The sequence below is a fragment of the Zingiber officinale genome, chromosome 11B (genome assembly GCF_018446385.1).
Source record: "Zingiber officinale cultivar Zhangliang chromosome 11B, Zo_v1.1, whole genome shotgun sequence".
Taxonomy (NCBI): domain Eukaryota; kingdom Viridiplantae; phylum Streptophyta; class Magnoliopsida; order Zingiberales; family Zingiberaceae; genus Zingiber; species Zingiber officinale.
This window is the reverse complement of record NC_056007.1, coordinates 85,787,795-85,809,852: the sequence shown is the minus strand read 5'-3', so window position 1 is coordinate 85,809,852 and position 22,058 is coordinate 85,787,795. Positions and strand designations below refer to the sequence as shown.

Sequence of the window (22,058 nt, the reverse complement as noted above, 5' to 3'; positions counted from 1 at the left end):
AATGACAGCGCTGATAATAAAATCGTGTGGCGACAATAATGTGGACGGTAGTGGCAGAGGGAAAAACACAAGGAAAAAAATAAAAACACGACATGAAGATAAATAAAAAAATGGAAGGGAGAGGGGAAAAAGAAATAGGGGAGAGAAAAAAAATAAAACATGATTAATTTTTTATTATATTTTTTAATATAAAAGAGCATAGAATTTTAAAATTTATAATTAAATTTTTTTTTAATATATAAATTTTTTTCTCAAATTTCAGAGGATACGGTCGCATCCCAAAGCTCCACCTAATCACGAGACTGATAGTATAAAACTGCTTAATGGCAGATTCCACAGGCGACGGGGTCGCTCAATCTAACGGCAGTGAGCAATCCGGTTAAGATAGATAAAAATATATGAAAAAAAATAATCCACGCCTTTCATTTATTATTTGGAGGAGCACGTTGTCTTGTGCCCTTATGAAAAAGCTCGATTCCTCTATTTCTTAATTCGGAAAAGGCGGTAAGGAATAAAGTGGAAATGACGTCGTTTTGTCTCCAATAATTCATGTCTTTTTGTTGTTCATTCTCGCCCATACACCCAGCTACAATCCCTTCTCTCTACTGTAAATTGAGGATCGGCTTCGTTAAATCAAGCTTCTGTTCTTCTTCTCAATGGAGGGTGTAGCACTAGCAGTCGGAGGATGGTTAGCGCAGCCTGTCATCAACATGCTTGTCGACAGGGTGTGGACGCTGAGAGGAAAGCTGCACGGCCTTCAGGACGATGACTTGCAGAAGCTACATAGATCTCTGCTTAACATCCACACGATCGTCGAGAAAGCAGGGATGAGATGGAGCAGGGACGCAAGGTTAGTCGAGATGATGAAGCAACTCCAAGATGCCGCTTACGACGCCGAAGACTTCCTCGATGAACTGACGTTCCATGGCATGAAGCAAAAGATTGAAGAAGAGGCAAGTCACAAGGCTCCTAACCGCTTTTATAGAGCTATTAGGAACGCCAAAACTAAATTGATCAGTGATTCTGTCAAAAGACTGAACAAGATCCAGAAAAAGTTGGATTGTATTTATGCTGACATGAAGGAAATGTGCCAATTATTACAAGTGGATGCAGTGGATGCATCTGATGTGCAATATCAATCTGATTTGGCGTCGGCCACACGAGAAACAAGCTCTTTCTTGATCAGCAACGTGCTTGGCAGAGAGGAAGAACAAAAGAGAATAATAGGGCTATTACTAAGATCAACAGACGAGTCAGCATCAGCAAGTGACAAGGGCAGTAGCTTCTCGGTCATACCTCTTGTCGGAATAGGAGGTGTTGGGAAGACTACTCTGGCTCAGCTTGTTTACAAGGATAAAGAGATTCAGAACCATTTCGGCCTCAAGATTTGGATTTGTGTGTCCGAGAATTTTAATGTGCAAAGACTCACCAAGGAGATCATCGAGTCTGTAACCAAGACTGAACATTCTTCGCAAATGAAGTTAGATGTTCTCCAAAACATTCTGAAAGAGAAAATTGCGTCTAAGATGGTTATGTTAGTCCTCGATGATGTATGGAATGAAGACGAGGAGGAGTGGAGAAAGTTGTGTGCACCATTCGAGGATGCTGCTGCAGGAAGCAAGGTCATAGTGACAACTCGGAGCATGAGCATTGCCAACAAAATTGGTTCAGTTGAGGCGATTGTTCTTGGCGGTTTAGATGAAATATCTTTTTGGGAGCTGTTCAAGCAATGTGCATTTGGTCCTTCCAAACCTGAGGAGCACGCAGAACTCGTGGGCATCGGGAGAAGTATAGCTTGGAAGTTGAAGGGCTTGCCACTAGCAGCAAAAACAGTGGGAAACTTGTTAGGATCCAACATGAATACACACCACTGGAGAAGTATAATGAAAAGTGAGGTATGGGAATTGCAACAGAATAAAAATGATATTATTCCAGTTCTACAACTGAGTTATCAATATCTTAGTGCACCTCTCAAGAGGTGTTTTGCCTTGTGTTCTCTCTTTCAAAAGGATTACAAGTTTTCTAAAACTGAATTAACAAGAATTTGGATGGCTGAAGGGTTCGTTGTAGCTCAAGGAAATCAGAGGATGGAAGATGTAGCAAGTAAGTACTTTCATGAGTTGGTCAACATGTCTTTGTTTCAACAAGAAACATCATTCTGGGGGCATTATTACGTGATGCATGATCTCATACATGATCTAACACAGTCGGTATCTGTGGACGAAACAAGTAGGATGGAATATGGCAAGTCCAATAAGATATCAACCACCCTCCGTCATCTAGCAGTTGAAACAGAGTTCATAGAGACAAAAGAATTGAGGTCCAGATTCAAGAAATTGCATTCTCTATTCTGCCAACATCTAGAGTCACAACCCCTTGACTTTATTGAAAAATTAAGAAGCATTCGTGTATTGGTTTTGTCTCATTGTGGCTTGCAGATGCTGCCTACGAGTGTTGGTGAATTGGTACATCTCCGGTACCTGGACATTTCTCACAATGAAATGGAAGAATTGCCTGAATCACTGTGTGAACTCTACAATTTGCAAACACTGAACGTAAACAACAGTCCACTAATCTCTCTTCCAGAAGATATAAGTCGGCTGATTAACTTGAGGCATCTTGATGATGAAAATGGAATAGTTTTAAAGATAAAAATGATAGGGAGGCTAACCTCTCTTCAAGAATTGTCTGAATTCCAAGTGCGGAAGGAAGTTGGATTCAAGATCACAGAGCTAAGTGGCTTGAAGCAGCTTCATGGAAACCTCAAAATTACTAATCTGGAGAATGTTGAAAGTAAAGAAGAGGCTGAAAAGGCTCAAATGAAGAACAAAGAGTATCTTGATGCTCTAGTGTTGGAATGGGGATTTGATCCCGAGTTGGAGAACAAGTTAGTTGCCATGGAGGAGGTACTTGATGGACTCCAACCATATGAGTCACTAAAACAATTAGAGATCAGGAGGTATTGTGGTGCCAGATCACCCAGCTGGATGAAAAAGGAGGAGTTATCCAACTTGGAAAGCCTTGAGTTGAGTTACTGTGAGAGTTGGAAAGAATTGTCCATACTTGGACAATTTCCTTGTCTGAGGGTTGTTCGTTTGACAGGGATAGAGTCATTGAAACGCATTGGTTTTGCAGCATCCGGTGCCAAAGAAAATTCCTGGTTTCCTATGCTAGAAGAGTTCGAATTGAATAACATGCACGCGTTGGAAGAGTTCTACACTCTAGGACATTTTCCACGTCTCAGAGTTCTTCGCATGGAAGGAATGAGGTTATTGAAACACATTGATTTTGCAGCATTCGGTTCCGTAGAAAATTCATTGTTTCCTATGCTAGAAGAGTTGGAGTTGATAGACATGGATGTGTTGGAGGAGTTCTCCAATCTAGGACATTTTCAACGTCTCAGGATTCTTCGCATGGTACGAATGCCGTTGTTGAAACACATCGGTCTTGCATCAGTTGACGCCACAGAAAATGATCTGTTCCCTATGCTAGAAAGGCTACAGCTGATGTACTTGCCAATCTTAGAGGAGCTCCCTGATCTTGGTTCACTTCCATGTCTCAAGTTTCTTCAAATGAAAAGGATGCCTGTCTTAAAACATATTGATTTTGCTTTCGACGGTGCTACAGACAAAATACTACTTCCAAGGGTAGAGACGCTAGAATTGTATGACCTAGAGGCACTTGAGGAGCTTCCTAGTAATCTTGGACGACTTCCATGTCTTACGGATCTTAACATTGCAAATATATCAGCAGTGAAACAGATAAGCAATGGGTTCTTTAGCATTGAAGCTATATCCAAGTGTTTTCTTAACTTGGAAAGTCTCTCGATCACCAACATGCCAGCATGTGAAGGGTGGTGTTGGTTGGACGGCAGCTAGCTATTTCCAAGCTTACAAAGACTTACTATCTATGGATGCCCTAAGCTCGAGAGGTTACCTCCTCTCCCTCCTTCGCTTACAGATTTAACAATAAGAGAAGTTGGGTTAACAGAGCTGCCAAGCCTACAAGAACTAGAAACAAATCGAAGCGGGGTCAATCAAACGACATCATCTCTCTCAGACTTACGAATCAGTGAGTGCAACAATTTGACAAGCTTAGAAGAAGGGTTGCTGTCGCAGAATCTATCAAATATTAAAGTCATTCATGTAGAAGGATGTAATGAACTTATGCGGATGCCTCTCAAGAAATTTGAAAACTTCACTTCGCTCAAGAAATTACAGATAAAAGCTTGTCCCAAGCTTAGCCTGACACAAGAAGAGGAAGCCGCCCTCCTTCCTTCCTCAATCGAAACTTTAAAATTGGACGACTGTGGCGATCTCGATAAATTGTTGCTTGGCAACCCCTATAACTTTACTTCACTGACTAAATTAAAAATTGTCAACTGCCCCTACATACAATCTCTTCCAAGTGTACTTTTTCTCCGCTTGAGCCGGCTTGAGAGTTTGACCATTATCAATTGCCATGGGCTGAGACTAGTGGAGGGGTTGGAGGTTTCAAAGTCCCTCAAGGTGTTGAAGATCAGAAGATGTCCCAATCTTTCATCTAATCCAGTTGAGCAAGGAGGGGAAAGCTTTTTGCACCAACTACGTTATCATGAGATTGATTGATGACAATTTTATTTCCATGAGTCATACTTTTGGCATTTTCTTGATCCTATAATGTAATGTGTGCTCAAGAATTAGAATTCTTGTTAGACAGAACTTTTGCTTCTTGGTTTTTTTTATCTTGATCAGGTTCAGAAGCAATTCATAAATTGTTATATCTCTTGCGTTAAATGAGTTTATGCTATTCTGAAAAAGGATTTAATTTATGTATTTTTTTTTGAGTTCGTTAAATGAATTATCTATTTAATTATTTGAGATAGATTTTATGAATATAATCAAGAACCATATAAATAATAAAGCTTCAATTTTTGGCTTGGAAAAGGATGAGGTTTTTTTTTTTTTTTGAAAAAAAAACTAGAAATACGAAGTTTTTATAATATATTTATTTCTTTTTAAAAGTAATTTATAAAAAATTTCATTATCAATTTTATGCCTTTCTATTATAATATGATTAAACGATGCTACATTATTCCGGGATACTTAGATTGGGTTGGAGAGCTACATTATTCATCACCGGGTACGATAGTAAGCAATGGAATGAACTCCTTAGAGAATGAGGGTTCTGTAGAAACTGATGACGAGAAAAAATTATAGCGATATTTATTTGATGAATAAAAAAAATATTTTAGAGATAAAGAAGATAAAATTTTATATAGTTAATTAAAAAAAATTTAAACCAAAGGTAAAATACTAAATTGTTCTAAAGACTATAAATAAATAATTCTAATAAATTTATATAATTTAACATGTTAGATCTTGGAAAAGTTATAAGTAAACTCGAGAAGTTTGATTACAGGATTGGTCCTGAGGCATGTCATCTGGGGCGATGGCCAATGGTCCTCGATTTTTAGGGTCCCCAAATTTGATATGCATATATAATATATATTATATATAATTAGATTGTTTTAATAAAAACCAAAAAAATATATTTTATTAGATTAATTTAATAAAGGCCCACATATATATATATATATATATATATATATATATATATATATATATATATATATATATATATATATATATATATATATATATATATATATATATATATAACCCTAAAACTACAGAAACCTTATGCAGATATGCCTCTGGAAAATTTCAAAAAAAATGACATCTTACCTCATTAGATTTTGAAATACTAGCAGTTATTTATTGTCTAGAAGCCTTCCGATTATTCATTTGTAATAAGCAAGAAATCACCATTTGAACCGACTGCGAAGCTATAGTCAACAAACTAAATGATTAAGTACTAAGAGATGGCTAAAATTCACAGATACTATTATTAATAAAGGTTTACGTATTCACTGGGAACATATAAAAGGAATTAACAATTCTTTAGCTGATACTTTATCTCGTTTACTCCACTAACAATTTTTGTTTAGGTAATGGATCGACCAAGGAAAGTACGCACCTCGTTTGCTACTAAAACATTAAGATTTGGAACACAAGAACTACAACAGTTTACACAGCAAGAAGATTAGTTTCGCTCTTTATTCAGAGACAAACTAGATCACATTCAACACTGTTTGATAGATAACATTTGACACATTCCTACCATCCCTGGTAGCTCAGGACACAAGATAGCAGTCATAAATGCTTTAACAAACTACTTTCTAACAACCATACAAAAGCCAGCAGGCAAGAAATTCTCTTGTTATGTAGTCTTTTCTGGGCCATAAGCTGGGGTATATGCTACTTGGGAGGAAACAAATATGGCCATACAAGACTTAGAACATCCTTTCTTCAAAGGGTATTATTCACTTGAAGAAGCTTTTAATGCTGCCAGAACTCAACTTGGTGCTAATTTCTTTATTAGCACTTTATTAAAAACAACAACTATGGTGCCAACTAGCTCACAATCAGTAGAGCCTCCTACATATGCACAAATTACTGAAGGAACTCATGGGTCTCCTTCCTCTTCCACAACATTAGAAGAAAAGAAACCACAACGGACCAACTATCTAACACTGGCCCAGTTAAAAGAACAAGCTGCTACAACTTTTTCTTAAAGAACATCTGCAGCCCATATATTGGGCATGCCCAACACCATACCCGAGGATATCAACTCCTACGTTCGGAACCTAGCAAAACAATCTACACTACAGACATTTTTTGAATTATGTGAAGCACTAAAGGCTTCCACAAAAATCCCCCTCCTAGGATAACTATTACCTATGAAGCAGAATTTGGCCCAAAACTTAAATGTCAGAAAATTGGGCCAACCTGTGAAGACTCTGCTAAATACGGATGTCCATGCCAGCTGCTATATTCCTTCCGAAAAGCCAACTTAGACTATGAAAGGTATAAAACAATTTCATACAAAGGAAGGCTTATCACTCCTTTTCTTCTGATGGACTATGGACTACTATACAAAGTTTGGGTATATGATCCAGATTCTGTTAAAGATTTTCCTAAAAAGCTTGGTACTATTAGTTCTCTGGCCCTCGAAGAAGAGGAAACGTTTGTTGTATGTACTTTTGACAGCTCTCCACCGGAATGGCTTAACCTTAATATTGAACCAGCCAAACATCTGGTTAAGCTGGATATCAATGAAGTTGGGGGTATCCAAACAGAACTTGAAGATTACCCATTTGACCCCGATCTCCATTGGGAAGCTCTCCCTACTATTGAAGATCAATTAAAGCATTGGAGAGCATCAGTACAAGGAACTAATTGGGCTTGGGATCGCTTGACAGATCCAGACAATTACTTCCTAGTAGGAGAAACTTACACTGAGAAGATCTATTGGCCAAAAGATATGGGAACTAGATTCCTCCCTTTCTCCTTCAAAACACAGCATACGACATTACTTCAACATTATAAAAGAAAAACTAAAAGATACTGTCAGAAGAGACTAGCTAGCTCTGTCCTCTCTGCTAGAGCATATAGAGCAGCACTCCACAAAAGTATGTAGCCAGACTTAGCCGGAAGTTCACAAACTCCCTCTCTGGATCTTACCAGTGACAATAACCTCGACAACTTAATGGAGACTTAATAACGTCATCCATGACGTCCTCTCCCATAAACACAACACTACAGTAACATCTACCAAAAACGTCATTCATGACATTTTTCTGCCACCTAGCCACTATGTCCACCCACCTAAAACGAAGCCAACTACCCCCCAACTAAACCCTTCTTTTGCCAGGCCCCCTCTCCATTTCTTAGAACTTTCCACTTGTCCTTCACCAAGCCTTCTCTTTCCAGGCCCCTCTGTTTCTCTGCTTTCCTTCTCCTCCAAGAAAAGCTCTCTCCTCCTCCTATAAAAGGACCCCAAAACTCTCTTGCTGAAGCATCCACTTCCCCCACTACACTCACTACTGTCCATACTCTTCCTCTGTTCTTCAAGTGTGCTCAAGTGTGTTTGTAAGTTTTCTCTGTCAAGTTATGTAAAAATTCGGTACCTTTATGTAATATATGTTGTTTTCTATGTAAGCTATCTTTATGTAAAAATTTTATGTAACTCTCTGTAAAAATTCTCTACTAAATAAGATCTATGCTTGTTGCTTGTTTTATAATGACAATCTAAGTTTAGACTCAAAAACATTCTGTCTCTCTCGTCTTGGTTCTTTTCCTCAGTCCTTGTCTTAGTAACCGACAGGTGAACAGTAACTGTATCAGGAATAACCAAAATCATATAAGATCTGTGTGGGCTAAGTAAGAAGGGTAGCAACCTAAAATCTTACGCATAAGCCGGGGCACTGATTGAAAGGTGAGGTCCTAAACAGGCGAGGCTCCCTGGAAAACAAACAAGAAAAGAAAGCAGTTTAGTAATAAAAAAAAAGAGTAAAAATTTAAAAAGTCAATATGTTTAAACATACCATCACGGTATTGTGACTATCTACTTTATTTCTGCACTTCACTATTACTGTATTTTTCTTTTATTATTTACTGTTAACTATTACTGTTTACTGTCAAGTTATTTTTGTTTACTGTTAATCTACTTCTGTTACTATTTACTGTTAATCTAATTCTGTTACTGTTTACTGTTAATCTACTTCTGTTACTATTTACTGTTAATCTACTTCTGTTTACTATTACTATTTAGTAATAATCTACTTTCGTAAAAAAAAAAAAATGGTATCAGAGCCTCAAGACCCTTTAGGACCCTATAATTTATGAACAAACTACAATTTAGAAACACTTATTACGAAGAAGCTATTGAGTTTTCCCAACAATTATATATATATATATATATATATATATATATATATATATATATATATATATATATATATATATATATATATATGTATATATCTTACTATTTTATTAAAAATCTCCCCCCTTTACTAACTAACTTTCGTGAAGCCTAAAATGCATTTACGTTAATGTCCTTTTTTCTATTCACACTAAAAATAATTCCAAGGTTTATTAGTAATTCCACAAGTGAAACAATCAGTGATCTAAAGTTCGAGACTCAGCTACAGCATACTATTATGAATTTTTCTCATCATTAATTTTCTTTGGTTATTTTATATAAAAAAAATATAATTCTCTTTAGTCTCATATCTTAGAATTGACAATACTATGATCAAAGAAGCTTCTATAAATATTTTAGGCCGACGATGTTAAAAAATATATATTTTTTTAGTTTTTTTACTAAGACAAGTATAATATTAAATTAAAATAATTTTTTGCATAGGAAAGCTCGTTACAGTAGTTTGTTGCTGGGATTCTCTCGCGTCACTATTGCATAGGTCTGACGAATCTTACCTAAATAATTAATTCTTAGTTTATAAGGGTGACACTAGAATAATTTATATATCTTACCCAAATAATTAATTCTTAGTTTATAAGGGTGACACCAGAAAATCCAAACAATTCAGATTTTCAAAGACCCAAATAATTTATATATTATTATATTACACAGTTTGTTGCTGGGATTCTCTAATGTCACTATTGCATAGGTCTGACTTAGTTTATAAGGGTGACACTAGAAAATCCAAATAATTCAGATTTTTAAAGACCCAAATAATTTATATATTATTATATTACACACGCAATGCGTGTGCACGATCACGCTAGTATATATATATAAAGAAGGTAAACTATTCTTTTTTCTCTTTCCAAGATTTTATTTCATGTACAACTTTTTTTTTATTAATTTATTTACAGAAGTCATACAAGACTTTGAAAAGTAAAGTATGAATCCTGAATGCTAATTTCCTCCCTTCTTCTCCTTTGAATCTTTTCTAATTAAATCAGAAAAGTTTATTCTCCAATTGAAATTTTAATTTCGTCGATAGCATCATTCATCAATATATAAACTTACAAAGTAAGTTATCTACTTATTTATATTTTTTTCTTATTGTCAATATTCAATATTAATTTTTAATATTGTATTGGAGCCAATATTTTATAATTTTTCTTATAGCTTTAAAAGAGTTTAAATAAATGATCCCAATTTTAATCATCATATTATAGATTATATCGATTGCTTCAGGTATAAACCATGCTTTATTGTTCTTAGACTCTTATTCTCACTGCTTGTGTTTGTTTCATTGTTAGCTTTGTTGTTGGTTTTGTGTATTTTATTTTTACATTTGAAATTTATAGTATAAACATGTTTCCAAAGAAATATCAATCTTGGAGTCAGAAAAGAAACAAAAGAAAAAGAGTGGAACGGATTATTAAAATTGACAAAGGTGTTCTTCGTAAGTTTTTTAAAACTAGCTCTTTATTGAAGATTTAGTTGATGAATTATAAGAAGAAAGTCAAGAAGAACTAAATGATCATGCAACAAATGAGCAACAATTGATTAATAAATGATCCTGTCCGAATGCTGAACCAACGGACGCTGGGCACGTGGCGCTCCCCTGCTGCTGATGTGGGTCTTCGACTAACTGCACGATGCTCCGGCGATCCTGCACAGAAGTCGGGCCGGGAAGGGGTTCCCGGCGGCGACCCTCCGACGCTCAAGTCAGGCACAGCTCAACGAGAAAGTAGCTCCAAGAATCGTGAAAAAAAGCGTACCTCCGGCGAAGGATGAGGCCCTTTATATAGGGCAAGGGAGAAGTGAGTGCACACGTACCGAGGTGTACACGTGTCTGCAACCCATACCCCAGTAAGGGCTTGTCAGTGAGCTTACCTGACCCATACTGCTACAGTCCAGGCATGTCCTCGATGGGACAGCGGAATCTCCTGTCATAAGATTTGGAGTGTGGCCTGAACATATCCGCTGTCAGAGAGACGTCCCTTGTCCTTTTCCCTTACTCCCGATCTGGAGTCCGGCCGGCTGGCTTCGTCGGAGTCCGGCCGGCCACATACGGTGATTTACTTCGGGGATTCTTGATAGCGTGTTCTGTGGAGACTGTCAGCAGTATATTTCCTGATGTCTATGGCCGAACGTGTCGTCCGCTCGGGCCTACAATTCTGTTCCGTGAGCGTCAGAACTCCGACTCTTGCCGGGTCGCCTGTTGCCGTTAAGTCCTCTGGTCGACCGTCCGGCCGGTCGTCCTTCCCATATCCGGCCGGCCATCAGCCACTTTGACTTGCACGTGGCGTTGACTTCACTGGACGGGGGCCCCTGTTCTTACCACCGGATCACTTGCCCCCCCTTCAAGTCTAGTCGAAGGAGGCGAATAGTCCGACTGACTGGACTACGAATCGGGTCGAACGACTCCTCCGCGCTAGCACCTCCCGCTCGGCCAGCACTAGAGACAGCCTTAAGCGAGTCAACGATGGCATTCACCGGATCTCCTCGTGTTCTGCGCCAATCTTCGGCATTAAGGTTGGTCATGCTTTCATTAAATGCTCCGAATAATTGAATGCCACGTGGAGCAATGCCATCAGCTCACGGCAGCGGTGGCATGGTATTTTGATGTGATCGAAGCGATTCGAAATGGACGGCTCGATGCATGCTTTGATTCCCGTGACCTGGATCCAACGGTGGAGGCCGCCCGGCCCTCACCCTATAAATTCTTCATTTTTTCCTTCTCTTCCTCATTTGCCTCTGCGATTCCAACCATTGCCCCCTGCGCTTTGGAGCTCCGGCGATCCTGTTTTTGCTTTCCGAGGCTCTCCGGCGCCTTGTTTGCGATCCCTTCCCTCGCAGTAAGGTTTTATAGCTTTCCTTCCTCCTTTCCGGTGTCTTCTCTGCATTTCTTCCTCAGTTTCGATCCTTGAAACCTCCTTTCGTTTGCTGTTGTTTTTCTCCTGCCTCTTTGCCTTTTGATTCCTTCCGATCGGCCCATGGCTAGTTCTTCCAATCCCACAGATCAGTCGCTCGGCCCATGGTACACCACCATGCAGTCCCGATTCGAACAACGGGACTTCGATATTCTGACAGACAATTTTGAAATCCCCGAGGATTTCGAAATTCGTTTGGCTGGTCCTTCCGCTCGGCCTCACAGGCCGCCGCGCGGAGCTTTCTGTGTCTTCCGAGACCAGTTTACCGCCGGTCTTCGTTTTCCTGTGCACCCCTTCATTATAGATGTCTGTAATTTTTTCGGTGTGCCGCTCGGCAGTTTGGTACCCAATACCTTCCGTCTCCTTTGCGGTGTTGTCGTTTTGTTTAAGATTCACAACATCCCCCTCCGACCGGAGGTCTTTTTTTATTTCTATTACCCCAAGCAAGCCGAGCCGGGCACCTTCATGTTCCAAGCTCGGCCCGGCTTGGTCTTTTTCAACAAACTCCCTACTTCCAATAAACATTGGAAGGATTATTTTTTCTACATCCGTATGCCCAATCAGGCAAACTTCCCGACCCAGTGGCAAGTCAGTCTGCCCCCCACTCCCGAGTTGAAGAAGTTCAAGACCCGACCGGACTACCTCCACGCTGCAATTATACTGGCCGGTCTGCGACTTGACATCAACAAACTTCTCCACGAGGGAGTGATGTACATCTTCGGGCTGAGTCCTATACGGCTTCGGTAAGAACTTTGGTTGGGCACTCGCTTTGATTGCTAACTGATTTCTTTTCCTTTCTTTGCAGCGGACATCGTTATGGATTCGGTCATGGTCGGCGTTTTGAAGAGGAAGGCGGCCGCTCTGGAAGCTGCGGCGGCCAAAGAAATGGAAACTTTGGGTATCCAGCCGGTCGGATCCCACGAAGGAGAGAGCGGGATTCAAGCTGAGTCGACCGCTCCCGCTTCTCAGCAAAACGTGGCCAGCGGAGCCACTCCTTCTGGAGAACCAACTGCCCCTGAGGAAGGTTCCGCTCGGGAGGAGGAGCAGCCCTTACAAAAGAGGCGTCGAGTGGAGGCTCCACTACGGTCGGCAACCTCTGCGGTCCAACCACCCGAGCGGGTCACTGCAGCTGCTCGGGGCAAGGCCCCAGAGACCGAAACCATCTCGTCCGACCGGACTCCTTCGGATTGGGACGAGCCAGCTGCTCCAGTGGAGGCTGTTCCAATCAGCACCCTTCCGCCTGTTCGCCAACCAGTCCAACGCTCGACCATTCATTCGCAGTTTTCTGCGCCGGCTTCTGATTCCGGTCGGACGATACCTGGTCATGGCCGCACAATACGGGTCACTCTTCACCTTCCGACTGAAGAGTTGCTGCCAGAAGCCGACCGACCAACCGCGCCCGAGCACACCATCACCTTGAAAGGGCCTCTGGCCGAGATGTGGGCCGACGCGCGGGCGCGCGTTGCAATGATCCCCCTCCGGAACTTGGCCAACAGCCACATGCAGGAGTCCACGGGGGTAAGTTTGTTTTTCTGGAGCTTCGCTTGCATTTTTCCGCTCGGCCTTTAACGATTTCGCCTTTTTGCATCAGCGATGGGTGGAAGAGATAGCAATCTCCAACCACCTGGCTATGGCGGATGAAGAGCTACGACAACTGAAGGCAGCGGTTGGTCCGTCTGGCCTTCAGGGCCCTTCATATTCCGATCTACAGAAGGAACTGAAGAAGGCCCAAGATATGCTGGCTGCTGAGCAGAAGAAGACGACCGATCAGGCTCACGCCTTAGCCGAGTCCGAGCGGAAAGTCAAGTCGCTTGATGCGAAAATAACCCTGGCCACTACGCGAAAAAACATGGCCATTTCCGACTTGGAGAAGAAAAATGTTGAGGCTCGGGGCCTAGAACATAAAATAAAGGGGCTGACGGAGCAGCTGGATAGAGAGAAGGCGGGCCGCTCGGCCGACGCCACCAAGCATAAGGACGAGCTGACCACTTTGTAAGAATCCCTTGCTTCAGCTCAACTGGCCTTCAAAGAGTATCAAGAGGCCGAGCCGAGCAGAGTTGCCGCTATGAGACAAAGCTACATCCGCTCGCCCGAATTCTCGGAGAAAGTATGTGAGCGGATGTACACAGCCTTCGACTTGGCTATGACCGCCACCACCGAGTACCTGAAGTCAAAGGGGCATCTTCCCGAGTTCGTTGCTATCCCGGTCGCAGATCAAACGACTCTTCTCAACGGCATCCCCTCGACGCTTTATGAATATCTAGAGTAGAAATCTCCATGTAACTAGGCCGCTCGGCCAAACAATGAATCTTTTTTGTACTTAGGCCGCTCGGCTTGAAGCTTTAATTTTAATGCAATGCTTTTCTTTCACGTACTTTGTCCTTTTGCTAGTGAATACGTGTGTTGCCCGTTCGCCCATCATCGCCCTTCTAGTATTCGGAAGAGATTTTTACCCAAGTATTTGGCCTTTCCATTCCGCTCGGCTTAATGTGCAATATTTCGACTAAATATTCTGCTACGATAGGAGGGAAAGCTCGCTAGATATCGATGAAGTACCCTTGGGTGCTGGGCTGAACGGAACGTAGAGACGAACTAACGATATTGAAGGCGAGTTCCTTGGGCCATTGAACGTAGAGACGAACTTTCCGCTCGGAGGGTTTATAGACGCCGGCTCATCTTTACGGTTTAACGTCTGGGCTAGACGGTCTTCCGCTCGGACGTTTATAGACACCGGCTCGTCTCTCGATATTTAACGTCGGAGCTCGACGGTCTTCCGCTCGGCGGGTTTATAGACGCCGGCTCGTCTCTCGATATTTAACGTCGGAGCTCGACGGTCTTCCGCTCGGATGATTTATAGACGCCGGCTCGTCTCTCGATATTTAACGTCGGAGCTCGACGGTCTTCCGCTCGGAGGGTTTATAGACGCCGGCTCGTCTCTCGATATTTAACGTCGGAGCTCGACGGTCTTCCGCTCGGAGGGTTTATAGACGCCGGCTCGTCTCTCGATATTTAACGTCGGAGCTCGACGGTCTATCGGCTAATGTTTAACACAGCCGCTCAGCTGACACACTCGCCATCCTTTAATTCATTTCTGCTTCCTGCATTACAAGGACATGGGCGACTAGGATATACTCGATGTTACATCGTGCTCCGACGGTCTTCCGCTCGGAGGGTTTATAGACGCCAGCTCGTCTCTCGATATTTAACGTCGGAGCTCGACGATCTTCCGCTCGGACGTTTATAGACGCCGGCTCGTCTCTCGATATTTAACGTCGGAGCTCGACGGTCTTCCGCTCGGACGTTTATAGACGCCGGCTCGTCTCTCGATATTTAACGTCGGAGCTCGACGGTCTTCCGCTCGGAGGGTTTATAGACGCCGGCTCGTCTCTCGATATTTAACGTCGGAGCTCGACGGTCTTCAGCTCGGAGGGTTTATAGACGCCGGCTCGTCTCTCGATATTTAACGTCGGAGCTCGACGACCTTTAAGGCTAACTTCGATATTGCCGATCGGCGGAACCCTTGGCCATCCTTTGAATTAATTTTGCTTCCTGCATTACAGGGACAAGGGCGACTAACATATACACAAAAATGAGTTACATTCGTGCACCTCTCATCCAGCTCGATAAGGCTGTAGATGATTTGCACTCCACGGTCGATCCAGCTGCCGCCCGTCTCTATCCTCTAAATAATATGCGCCCGAGCGGAGCTTTTCAATCACCTTGAAGGGGCCTGCCCACGGTGCCTCCAGTTTGCCGACGTCGCCGACCGGCTTGACTTTCTTCCAGACAAGATCGCCGACCTGGAATGATCGGGGGATTACGTGGCGATTGTAATTTTGCTTCATCCGTTGCCGGTACGCCATCATCCGGACGGACGCCTTGGCTCTTTCTTCTTCGACCAGATCCAGCTCCATGTTCCTCTGCTCGGCGTTGCCCTCATCGTAGCTTTGGATCCGGGCGGTTTCGACTCCGACTTCAACAGGAATGACCGCTTCGCCGCCATAAACCAAATGGAAAGGCGTGACGCCCGTCCCTTCCTTTGGAGCCATTCGGATGGCCCATAAGACGCCCGACACTTCATCCGGCCAACTTCCTCCCAAGTGGTCGAGCTGAGCGCGCAGAATACGAAGAATTTCCCGATTGGCTACTTCGGCTTGACCGTTGCTCTGAGGATAAGCCACGGACGTGAAGTGTTGCTCGATGCCGTAGCTTTTGCACCAATCCTCTAGCATGTTCCCTGTGAACTGCCGCCCATTGTCGGAAACCAATCGGCGAGGGATGCCGAACCGACAGATGATGTGTTGCCAGATAAATTTTTTGACCATCTGTTCGGTGATCTTGGCTAGCGGCTCGGCCTCCACCCACTTGGAAAAATAATCAACCGCCACTAGCAAAAATTTCCGCTGCCCGGTCGCTATCGGAAATGGACCAACAATATCCATTCCCCATTGATCGAACGGACATGAAACTGTTGATGCCTTCATTTCCTCTGCCGGTCGGTGGTTAAAGTTATGGGACTTTTGGCATGAAAGGCACGTTGACACTGTCCGAGCGGCATCTGCTTGCAAAGTCGGCCAGAAGTATCCAGCTAGCAGGATCTTCTTAGCTAGTGCTCGTCCGCCCGGATGTCCTCCGCACGATCCTTGATGTACTTCTTGGAGGATGTAAGCCGAGTCCTCCGAGCTCACGCATTTCAACAACAGGCGTGAGAAAGCCTTTTTATAAAGTTGATCGCCGATGAGTGTGAACCGACCGGCTCTCCTCCTTTGTAGCTGGGCTTCATACTCATTGGAGGGTGTGGCGCCCGAGCGGAGGAACTCTACGATGGGTGTCCGCCAATCGCTTGGAAATGTGAGGCCTTCCATCCGGTCGACGTGTGCCACCAACAGTACTTTTTCAATTGGCTGCAGAATGACGACCGGCGTTATTGAACTCGCGAGTTTGGCTAACTCATCAGCTGCTTGATTTGCCGCTCTGGGTATCTTCTGGACAATAACTTCTCTAAAATCAGCTTTGAGCTTCTCGAAGGCTTCAGCGTAGAGCTTGAGCCGAGCACTATTGATTTCGAAGGTACCAGAGAGCTGCTGAGCGGCCAGTTGCGAATCCGAGTGGAGTGTTACCCGACCGGCTCCCACATGCCGGGCAGCCTACAAGCCAGCTATGAGGGCCTCGTACTCTGCTTCATTGTTGGTAGCTTTATAATCCAGCCGGACGGATAAGTGCATCTTTTCTTCCTGAGGGGAGAGCAATAATATTCCAATTCCGCTTCCGAGCCGAGTTGACGACCCATCTACATATATTCTCCACATAGCTTCCGGCTCCGGCCTTTGCACCTCAGTCACAAAATCGGCCAAGGATTGTGCCTTGATTGCCGGGCGGGGTTGGTATTGAATATCGAATTCGCTCAACTCTGTAGTCCATTTGATGAGCTGTCCGGACGCTTCTGGATTCAACAGTACTCTTCCCAGTGGACTGTTCGTCCGGACAATGATGGTATGAGCCAAGAAGTATGGACGGAGACGCCGAGCGGCTAGAACCAGAGCAAAGGCCAACTTCTCGAGCCCGGTGTAACGGGATTCAGCATCTTTTAAAATGTGGCTCAGAAAGTACATCGGCTGCTCTTCGCCGCTCGACCTCACAAGTGCTGAGCCTACAGCATGCTCAGTTGAAGATAGATAAATATAAAGTGACTCACCCCGGACCGGCTTGGCAAGTACAGGCAGAGAATTAAGTTACGTCTTCAAGTCTTCGAACGCCCGATCGCATTCTTCATCCCAGTGAAACTTAGTGGCCTTGCGCAAGATCTTGAAGAAATGGAGGCTCCGGTCGGCAGTTTTGGAGATGAATCAGACGAGCGCTTATCCGACCTCAAGCACGCACTTCCTTGTATTTCTTGGGCGGCATGTCTTGTAGAGCTTTCACTTTGTTGGGATTTGCTTCGATTCCCCGTTCGGTCACTATGTACCCTAAGAAACGCCCTCCTTTTCGAACAGGCACTTCGAGGATTGAGCTTGACTCCATATTTGTCTGGAAGGTTTCCTCCATGTCTTTGAAGAGATCGGCCGCTCGGACGGATTTGATGAGAATGTCGTCCACATACACTTCCAGATTCTCTCTGAATACTTTATTCATCAAGCGCTGATATGTGGCTCCGCGTTCTTCAATCCGAACGGCATCACATTATAGCAATAAGTGCCTTCGGCCGTGACGAAGATGACTTTTCTTGATCTTCTCGGGCGGCGACATTAGCCTTAGTAAGCGTCGAGCATACATATTAATTCGCAGCCGAGAGTCCACCAACTGATCTATCCAGGCGGGGATAAAAGTCTTTGGGCATGCTTTGTTTAAGTCCCGAAAGTCGATGCGACTCTCCACTTGTTGCCGGCTTGGAGACTAACACTCGTTAGCTAGCTCGGGACCTGCCTCGCGTATGGTCGGCTTCGAAGCTTCTCCACCTCCTTGGGATGATGGCATTACGCTGAAATCTCTTTTTCTCTGCATCACTGGCCGAGAGTCCGGTCGGACATGTAACTCGTGCTGCGCTATGCTTGGCGAAATTCCGAGCAGCTCGTGCGTCGACCAGACGAAGACATCATGATTCCTTTGGAGGCATCGGATCAGTTCTTCTTTCTGCTTTTCCTCCAGATCGGACGCAATAAAGGTTGTGGCCTCCGATCGGGTCGGGTGAATCTGCACTTCCTCTTTTTCTTTATAAATTAAAGAGGGTGGCTTTTCGGTTATGGCGTTTACCTCGATCCGGGGCGCCTTTCGAACGGAACTGCCTTCTGCTCGGACCATTTCTATGTAGCATCACCGAGCTGCTAACTGATCTCCCCGTACTTCTCCCACTTTGTCCTCCACGGGGAACTTGATCTTCTGGTGGAAGGTTGAGACGACCGCTCAGAATTCGCTGAGCGCACGTCGTCCCAAAATGACGTTGTAGGACGAGGGAGAGTCGACCACCACGAAGTTTATTGTCCTTGTCCTCCTGAGCGGTGTTGGTGCAACCTTAGGTCAAGGTTGACCTGGTTGACCCGACTCGAGGTGACTTGACTCGAGTTGTATTTTGATGTTTGACTTGGGAAGATTGTCGGTGCAACCTTAGGTCAAGGTTGACCTAGTTGAGTTGCATGTTGATGTTTGACACTCGTGAGAGAGTTCTATTCTTGATGTGAGACAAGAATAGATGGTTGGGAGATTATTGGTGCAACCCTAGGTCAAGGATTGACCTGGTTGACCTGAAAAGTCCAAGTATGGAGACTTGGCACTAGGAAAGTCCAAGCAGGGAGCTTGGCACGCGAAAAGTCCAAGTATGGAGACTTGGCACTGGAGAAGTCCAAGCAGGGAGCTTGGCAAGTGGGAAAGTCCTAACTGGGATGTTAGGCAGTGTGGAAAGTCCTGGTGAGTGAAGCCAGGCAGTGGGAAAGTCCTAACTGGGATGTTAGGCAGGTGGAAAGTCCTGGTGAGTAAAGCTAGGCAGTGGGAAAGTCCTAACTGGGATGTTAGGCAGTGTGGAAAGTCCTGGTGAGTGAAGCCAGGCAGTGGGAAAGTCCTAACTGAGATGTTAGGCTGGTGGAAAGTCCTGGTGAGTGAAGCCAGGCAGTGGGAAAGTCCTAACTGGGATGTTAGGCAGTTGGAAAGTCCTGGTGAGTGAAGCAGGGTGAAAAGTCCTATGGAGATGTTGGCACGGTGAAAACCCTAGTGAGTGAAGCTAGGTGAAAGTCCCAGTGAGTGAAGCCGGGCAAGGAAAATCCAGATGGATTGATCATATATGAGAGGGAAGTTCAAGTAGATCAAGGGTGATCGGATACTTGGCACGAAGAGGAAAGTCCAAGTGGGTCAAAGGATTGACCGGACACTTGGGAGTCTTAGCAGGTCAAGGGTGACCGGATGCTAAGCATGATGTACCAATAGGTCAAGGTTGACCGGATATTGGTTTGGAAGGTTTGGGACTTAGTTTGGGCAAAACCAAGCTGCGGATCGATGCAGGCCGATCCATCGATCGTTGTGTATCGATCGATCGGTGACCGATCGGATGACAAACGAAGGTGATCATCGATTACTGCGCTTCGATCGGTGCGGGGACGATCGGCGTAGCTGATCGGTCTCCACGACCGATCGGAGACAGCCGAGAGAGGTGGGATCGGTCGTGGACCGATCCAGTTGTGGCTTGATCGGTCCACGACCGATCAGAAGCAAGTGGACAACTTTCGTGGAGCAATCTGATCGGTCTAGGGACCGATCAGCCCAACTGATCGGTCCCGGACCGATCGAAGATCTGGACCGATCGAGTGGAGCTCGATCGGTCCCGCGTTCAGTTAGGTCTGGCGGGTCGCTCCGCTGGCTTCTGTCTTCACTGTGCAGGTTCGCAGGTTATAAAAGGAGATCAAGGCTTTGGTGCTACTTCTTCTTTTCCTTCCTCCTGTCCCTAAGTACAGCTGTGCTTGAGCTTTGTTGAGCTCCTCCAAAGCTTCGCGTAAGCTTCCGGCTGGATCACCTGCTGTTGTAGGCGCTTGGAGCTTTTGCTTCTTCCAGTCGACGAGAAGGCAAGATTGTTTTTACATTCGTATTGTCTTTTGCTTTCTTGTATCTGTTGTACTCCTATCTTGCTTGTGCAAGAAACATTGTGGCGAGGTTTCTCCACCCAGAAGGAGTATATTGCATTAGCCGGTTCTCCGGGGACTCATCCACCGACGGATTGACTGGACTCGTCCACCTTACGGACACGCCGAGGAGTAGGAGCCCTAATCTCCGAACCTCGTTACATCCATCGAGTTTGAGGTTTGATCTTCTCACCGTTTCCTTTCTACTGTTTTATTTCCGCTGCTAACTCGATTTGTAGAAAGAAAGCGAATTTTGGGTCGGCTATTCACACCCCCCCTCTAGCCTCCGTACGAACGATCCCAACAAGCGACTCTTCTCCCAGCGAGGTAGCCAGTCGGATCTGTCCGGCCGGCAGAACTTCGTTGCCTGTAAACCCGTAGAGCGGGGTCGTCATGGGCAGCAGCTCGGCTCGATCAATTTGCAGCTGATCGAACGCCTTCTTGAATATGATGTTGACTGAGCTCCCTGTGTCAACAAATACGCGGTGAATAGTGTAATTGGCTATTACCGCTTTGATGAGCAGAGCATTGTCGTGGGGTACTTCAACTCCTTCCAAGTCCTTTGGTACGAAACTGATTTCCGGTCCGTTCGCCCGCTCTTGGCTGCAGCCGACTGCATGAATCTGGAGCTGCCGGACGCTCGCCTTTCGAGCTCGGTTGGAGTCTCCTCTGGTCGGCCCGCCAGCAATAACATTGATCTCGCCTCGGGAAGTATTGATTCTATTTTCCTCTTCCCGAGCGCTCGGTCGGGATCGTTCTCTGGACGCTCGGCGATTCTCCTGCCTTGGAGAACGACGCCGATCGGGAGTCTGTTGCTGCTGTGGCCTATTAGCTCTCGTCCGATCGACTTCATGTGTTCTCTGTCGCCTGTCGACTGAGGGAGACCGTCGTCCGGCGTTCCGGGGCACAGGATGAGCCACGAAGGGAAGACTTCGACAATCCCTTGTGTTGTGGGTATCCGTCCGGTGGAAGGAGCAGAACATTGGGGTCCATCTTTTCTTTGGCTTGGGTCGAGCGACAGCTATCTCCTACACATGGGACCTGGCGTGGGGGGATCGGATTGCTTCGGCCCTTAGTCCTCTGGGCGGCTGATGAGCGGCGTGCTGTTTCCGCTCGGCAGGGGGCGCCCGCTCGGTCGGAGCTTCTTTTTTCCTAGCCGCTTGTGCTTCCTCCACGTTGATATATTCGTTGGCCCGGTGCAGCATGTGATCATAATCTCGGGGCGACTTTCGGATGAGCGCTCGGAAAAAAATCCCCATCCACTAGGCCTTGTGTGAAGGCATTCATCATGGTCTCCGAGGTGGCCGTTGGAATGTCCATCGCCACTTGGTTGAACCGCTGGATGTAAGCTCGAAGCGATTCACGGGCTTCTTGTTTGATGGCGAACAGGCTTACGCTCGTTTTTTGGTAGCGTCGACTGTTAGCAAAATGGTGGAGGAAGGCCGTTCGGAAATCTTTGAAGCTTGTGATGGATTCGTCCGGCAATCTCCGAAACCACCGTTGAGCCGACCCGGAGAGGGTAGTGAGGAAAACTCGGCACTTTACTCCATCTGTGTATTGATGGAGAGTAGCTGTGTTGTCAAACTTACCCAGATGGTCATCCGGGTCGGTTGTCCCATTGTACTCGCCGATCGTCGGAGGCACGTAGTGCTTTGGCAGAGGATCTTTCAAGATGGCTTCTGAAAATTGGCGATTATTCCGCTCGGGCGATGCGTCC

The 22,058-nt window shown here is 44.9% G+C and overlaps 1 protein-coding gene across 1 annotated transcript; it reads left to right on the top strand.

The window, feature by feature from the left end:
* Window positions 1–499: 499 nt before the first annotated feature.
* LOC122034583 (putative disease resistance protein RGA1) lies at window positions 500–4,851 on the top strand. The gene has a single exon (XM_042593890.1). It carries the CDS (start codon window positions 657–659, stop codon window positions 3,876–3,878), a length of 3,222 nt encoding a protein of 1,073 aa, XP_042449824.1. The 5' UTR covers window positions 500–656; the 3' UTR covers window positions 3,879–4,851.
* The last annotated feature ends 17,207 nt before the right edge of the window (window positions 4,852–22,058 follow it).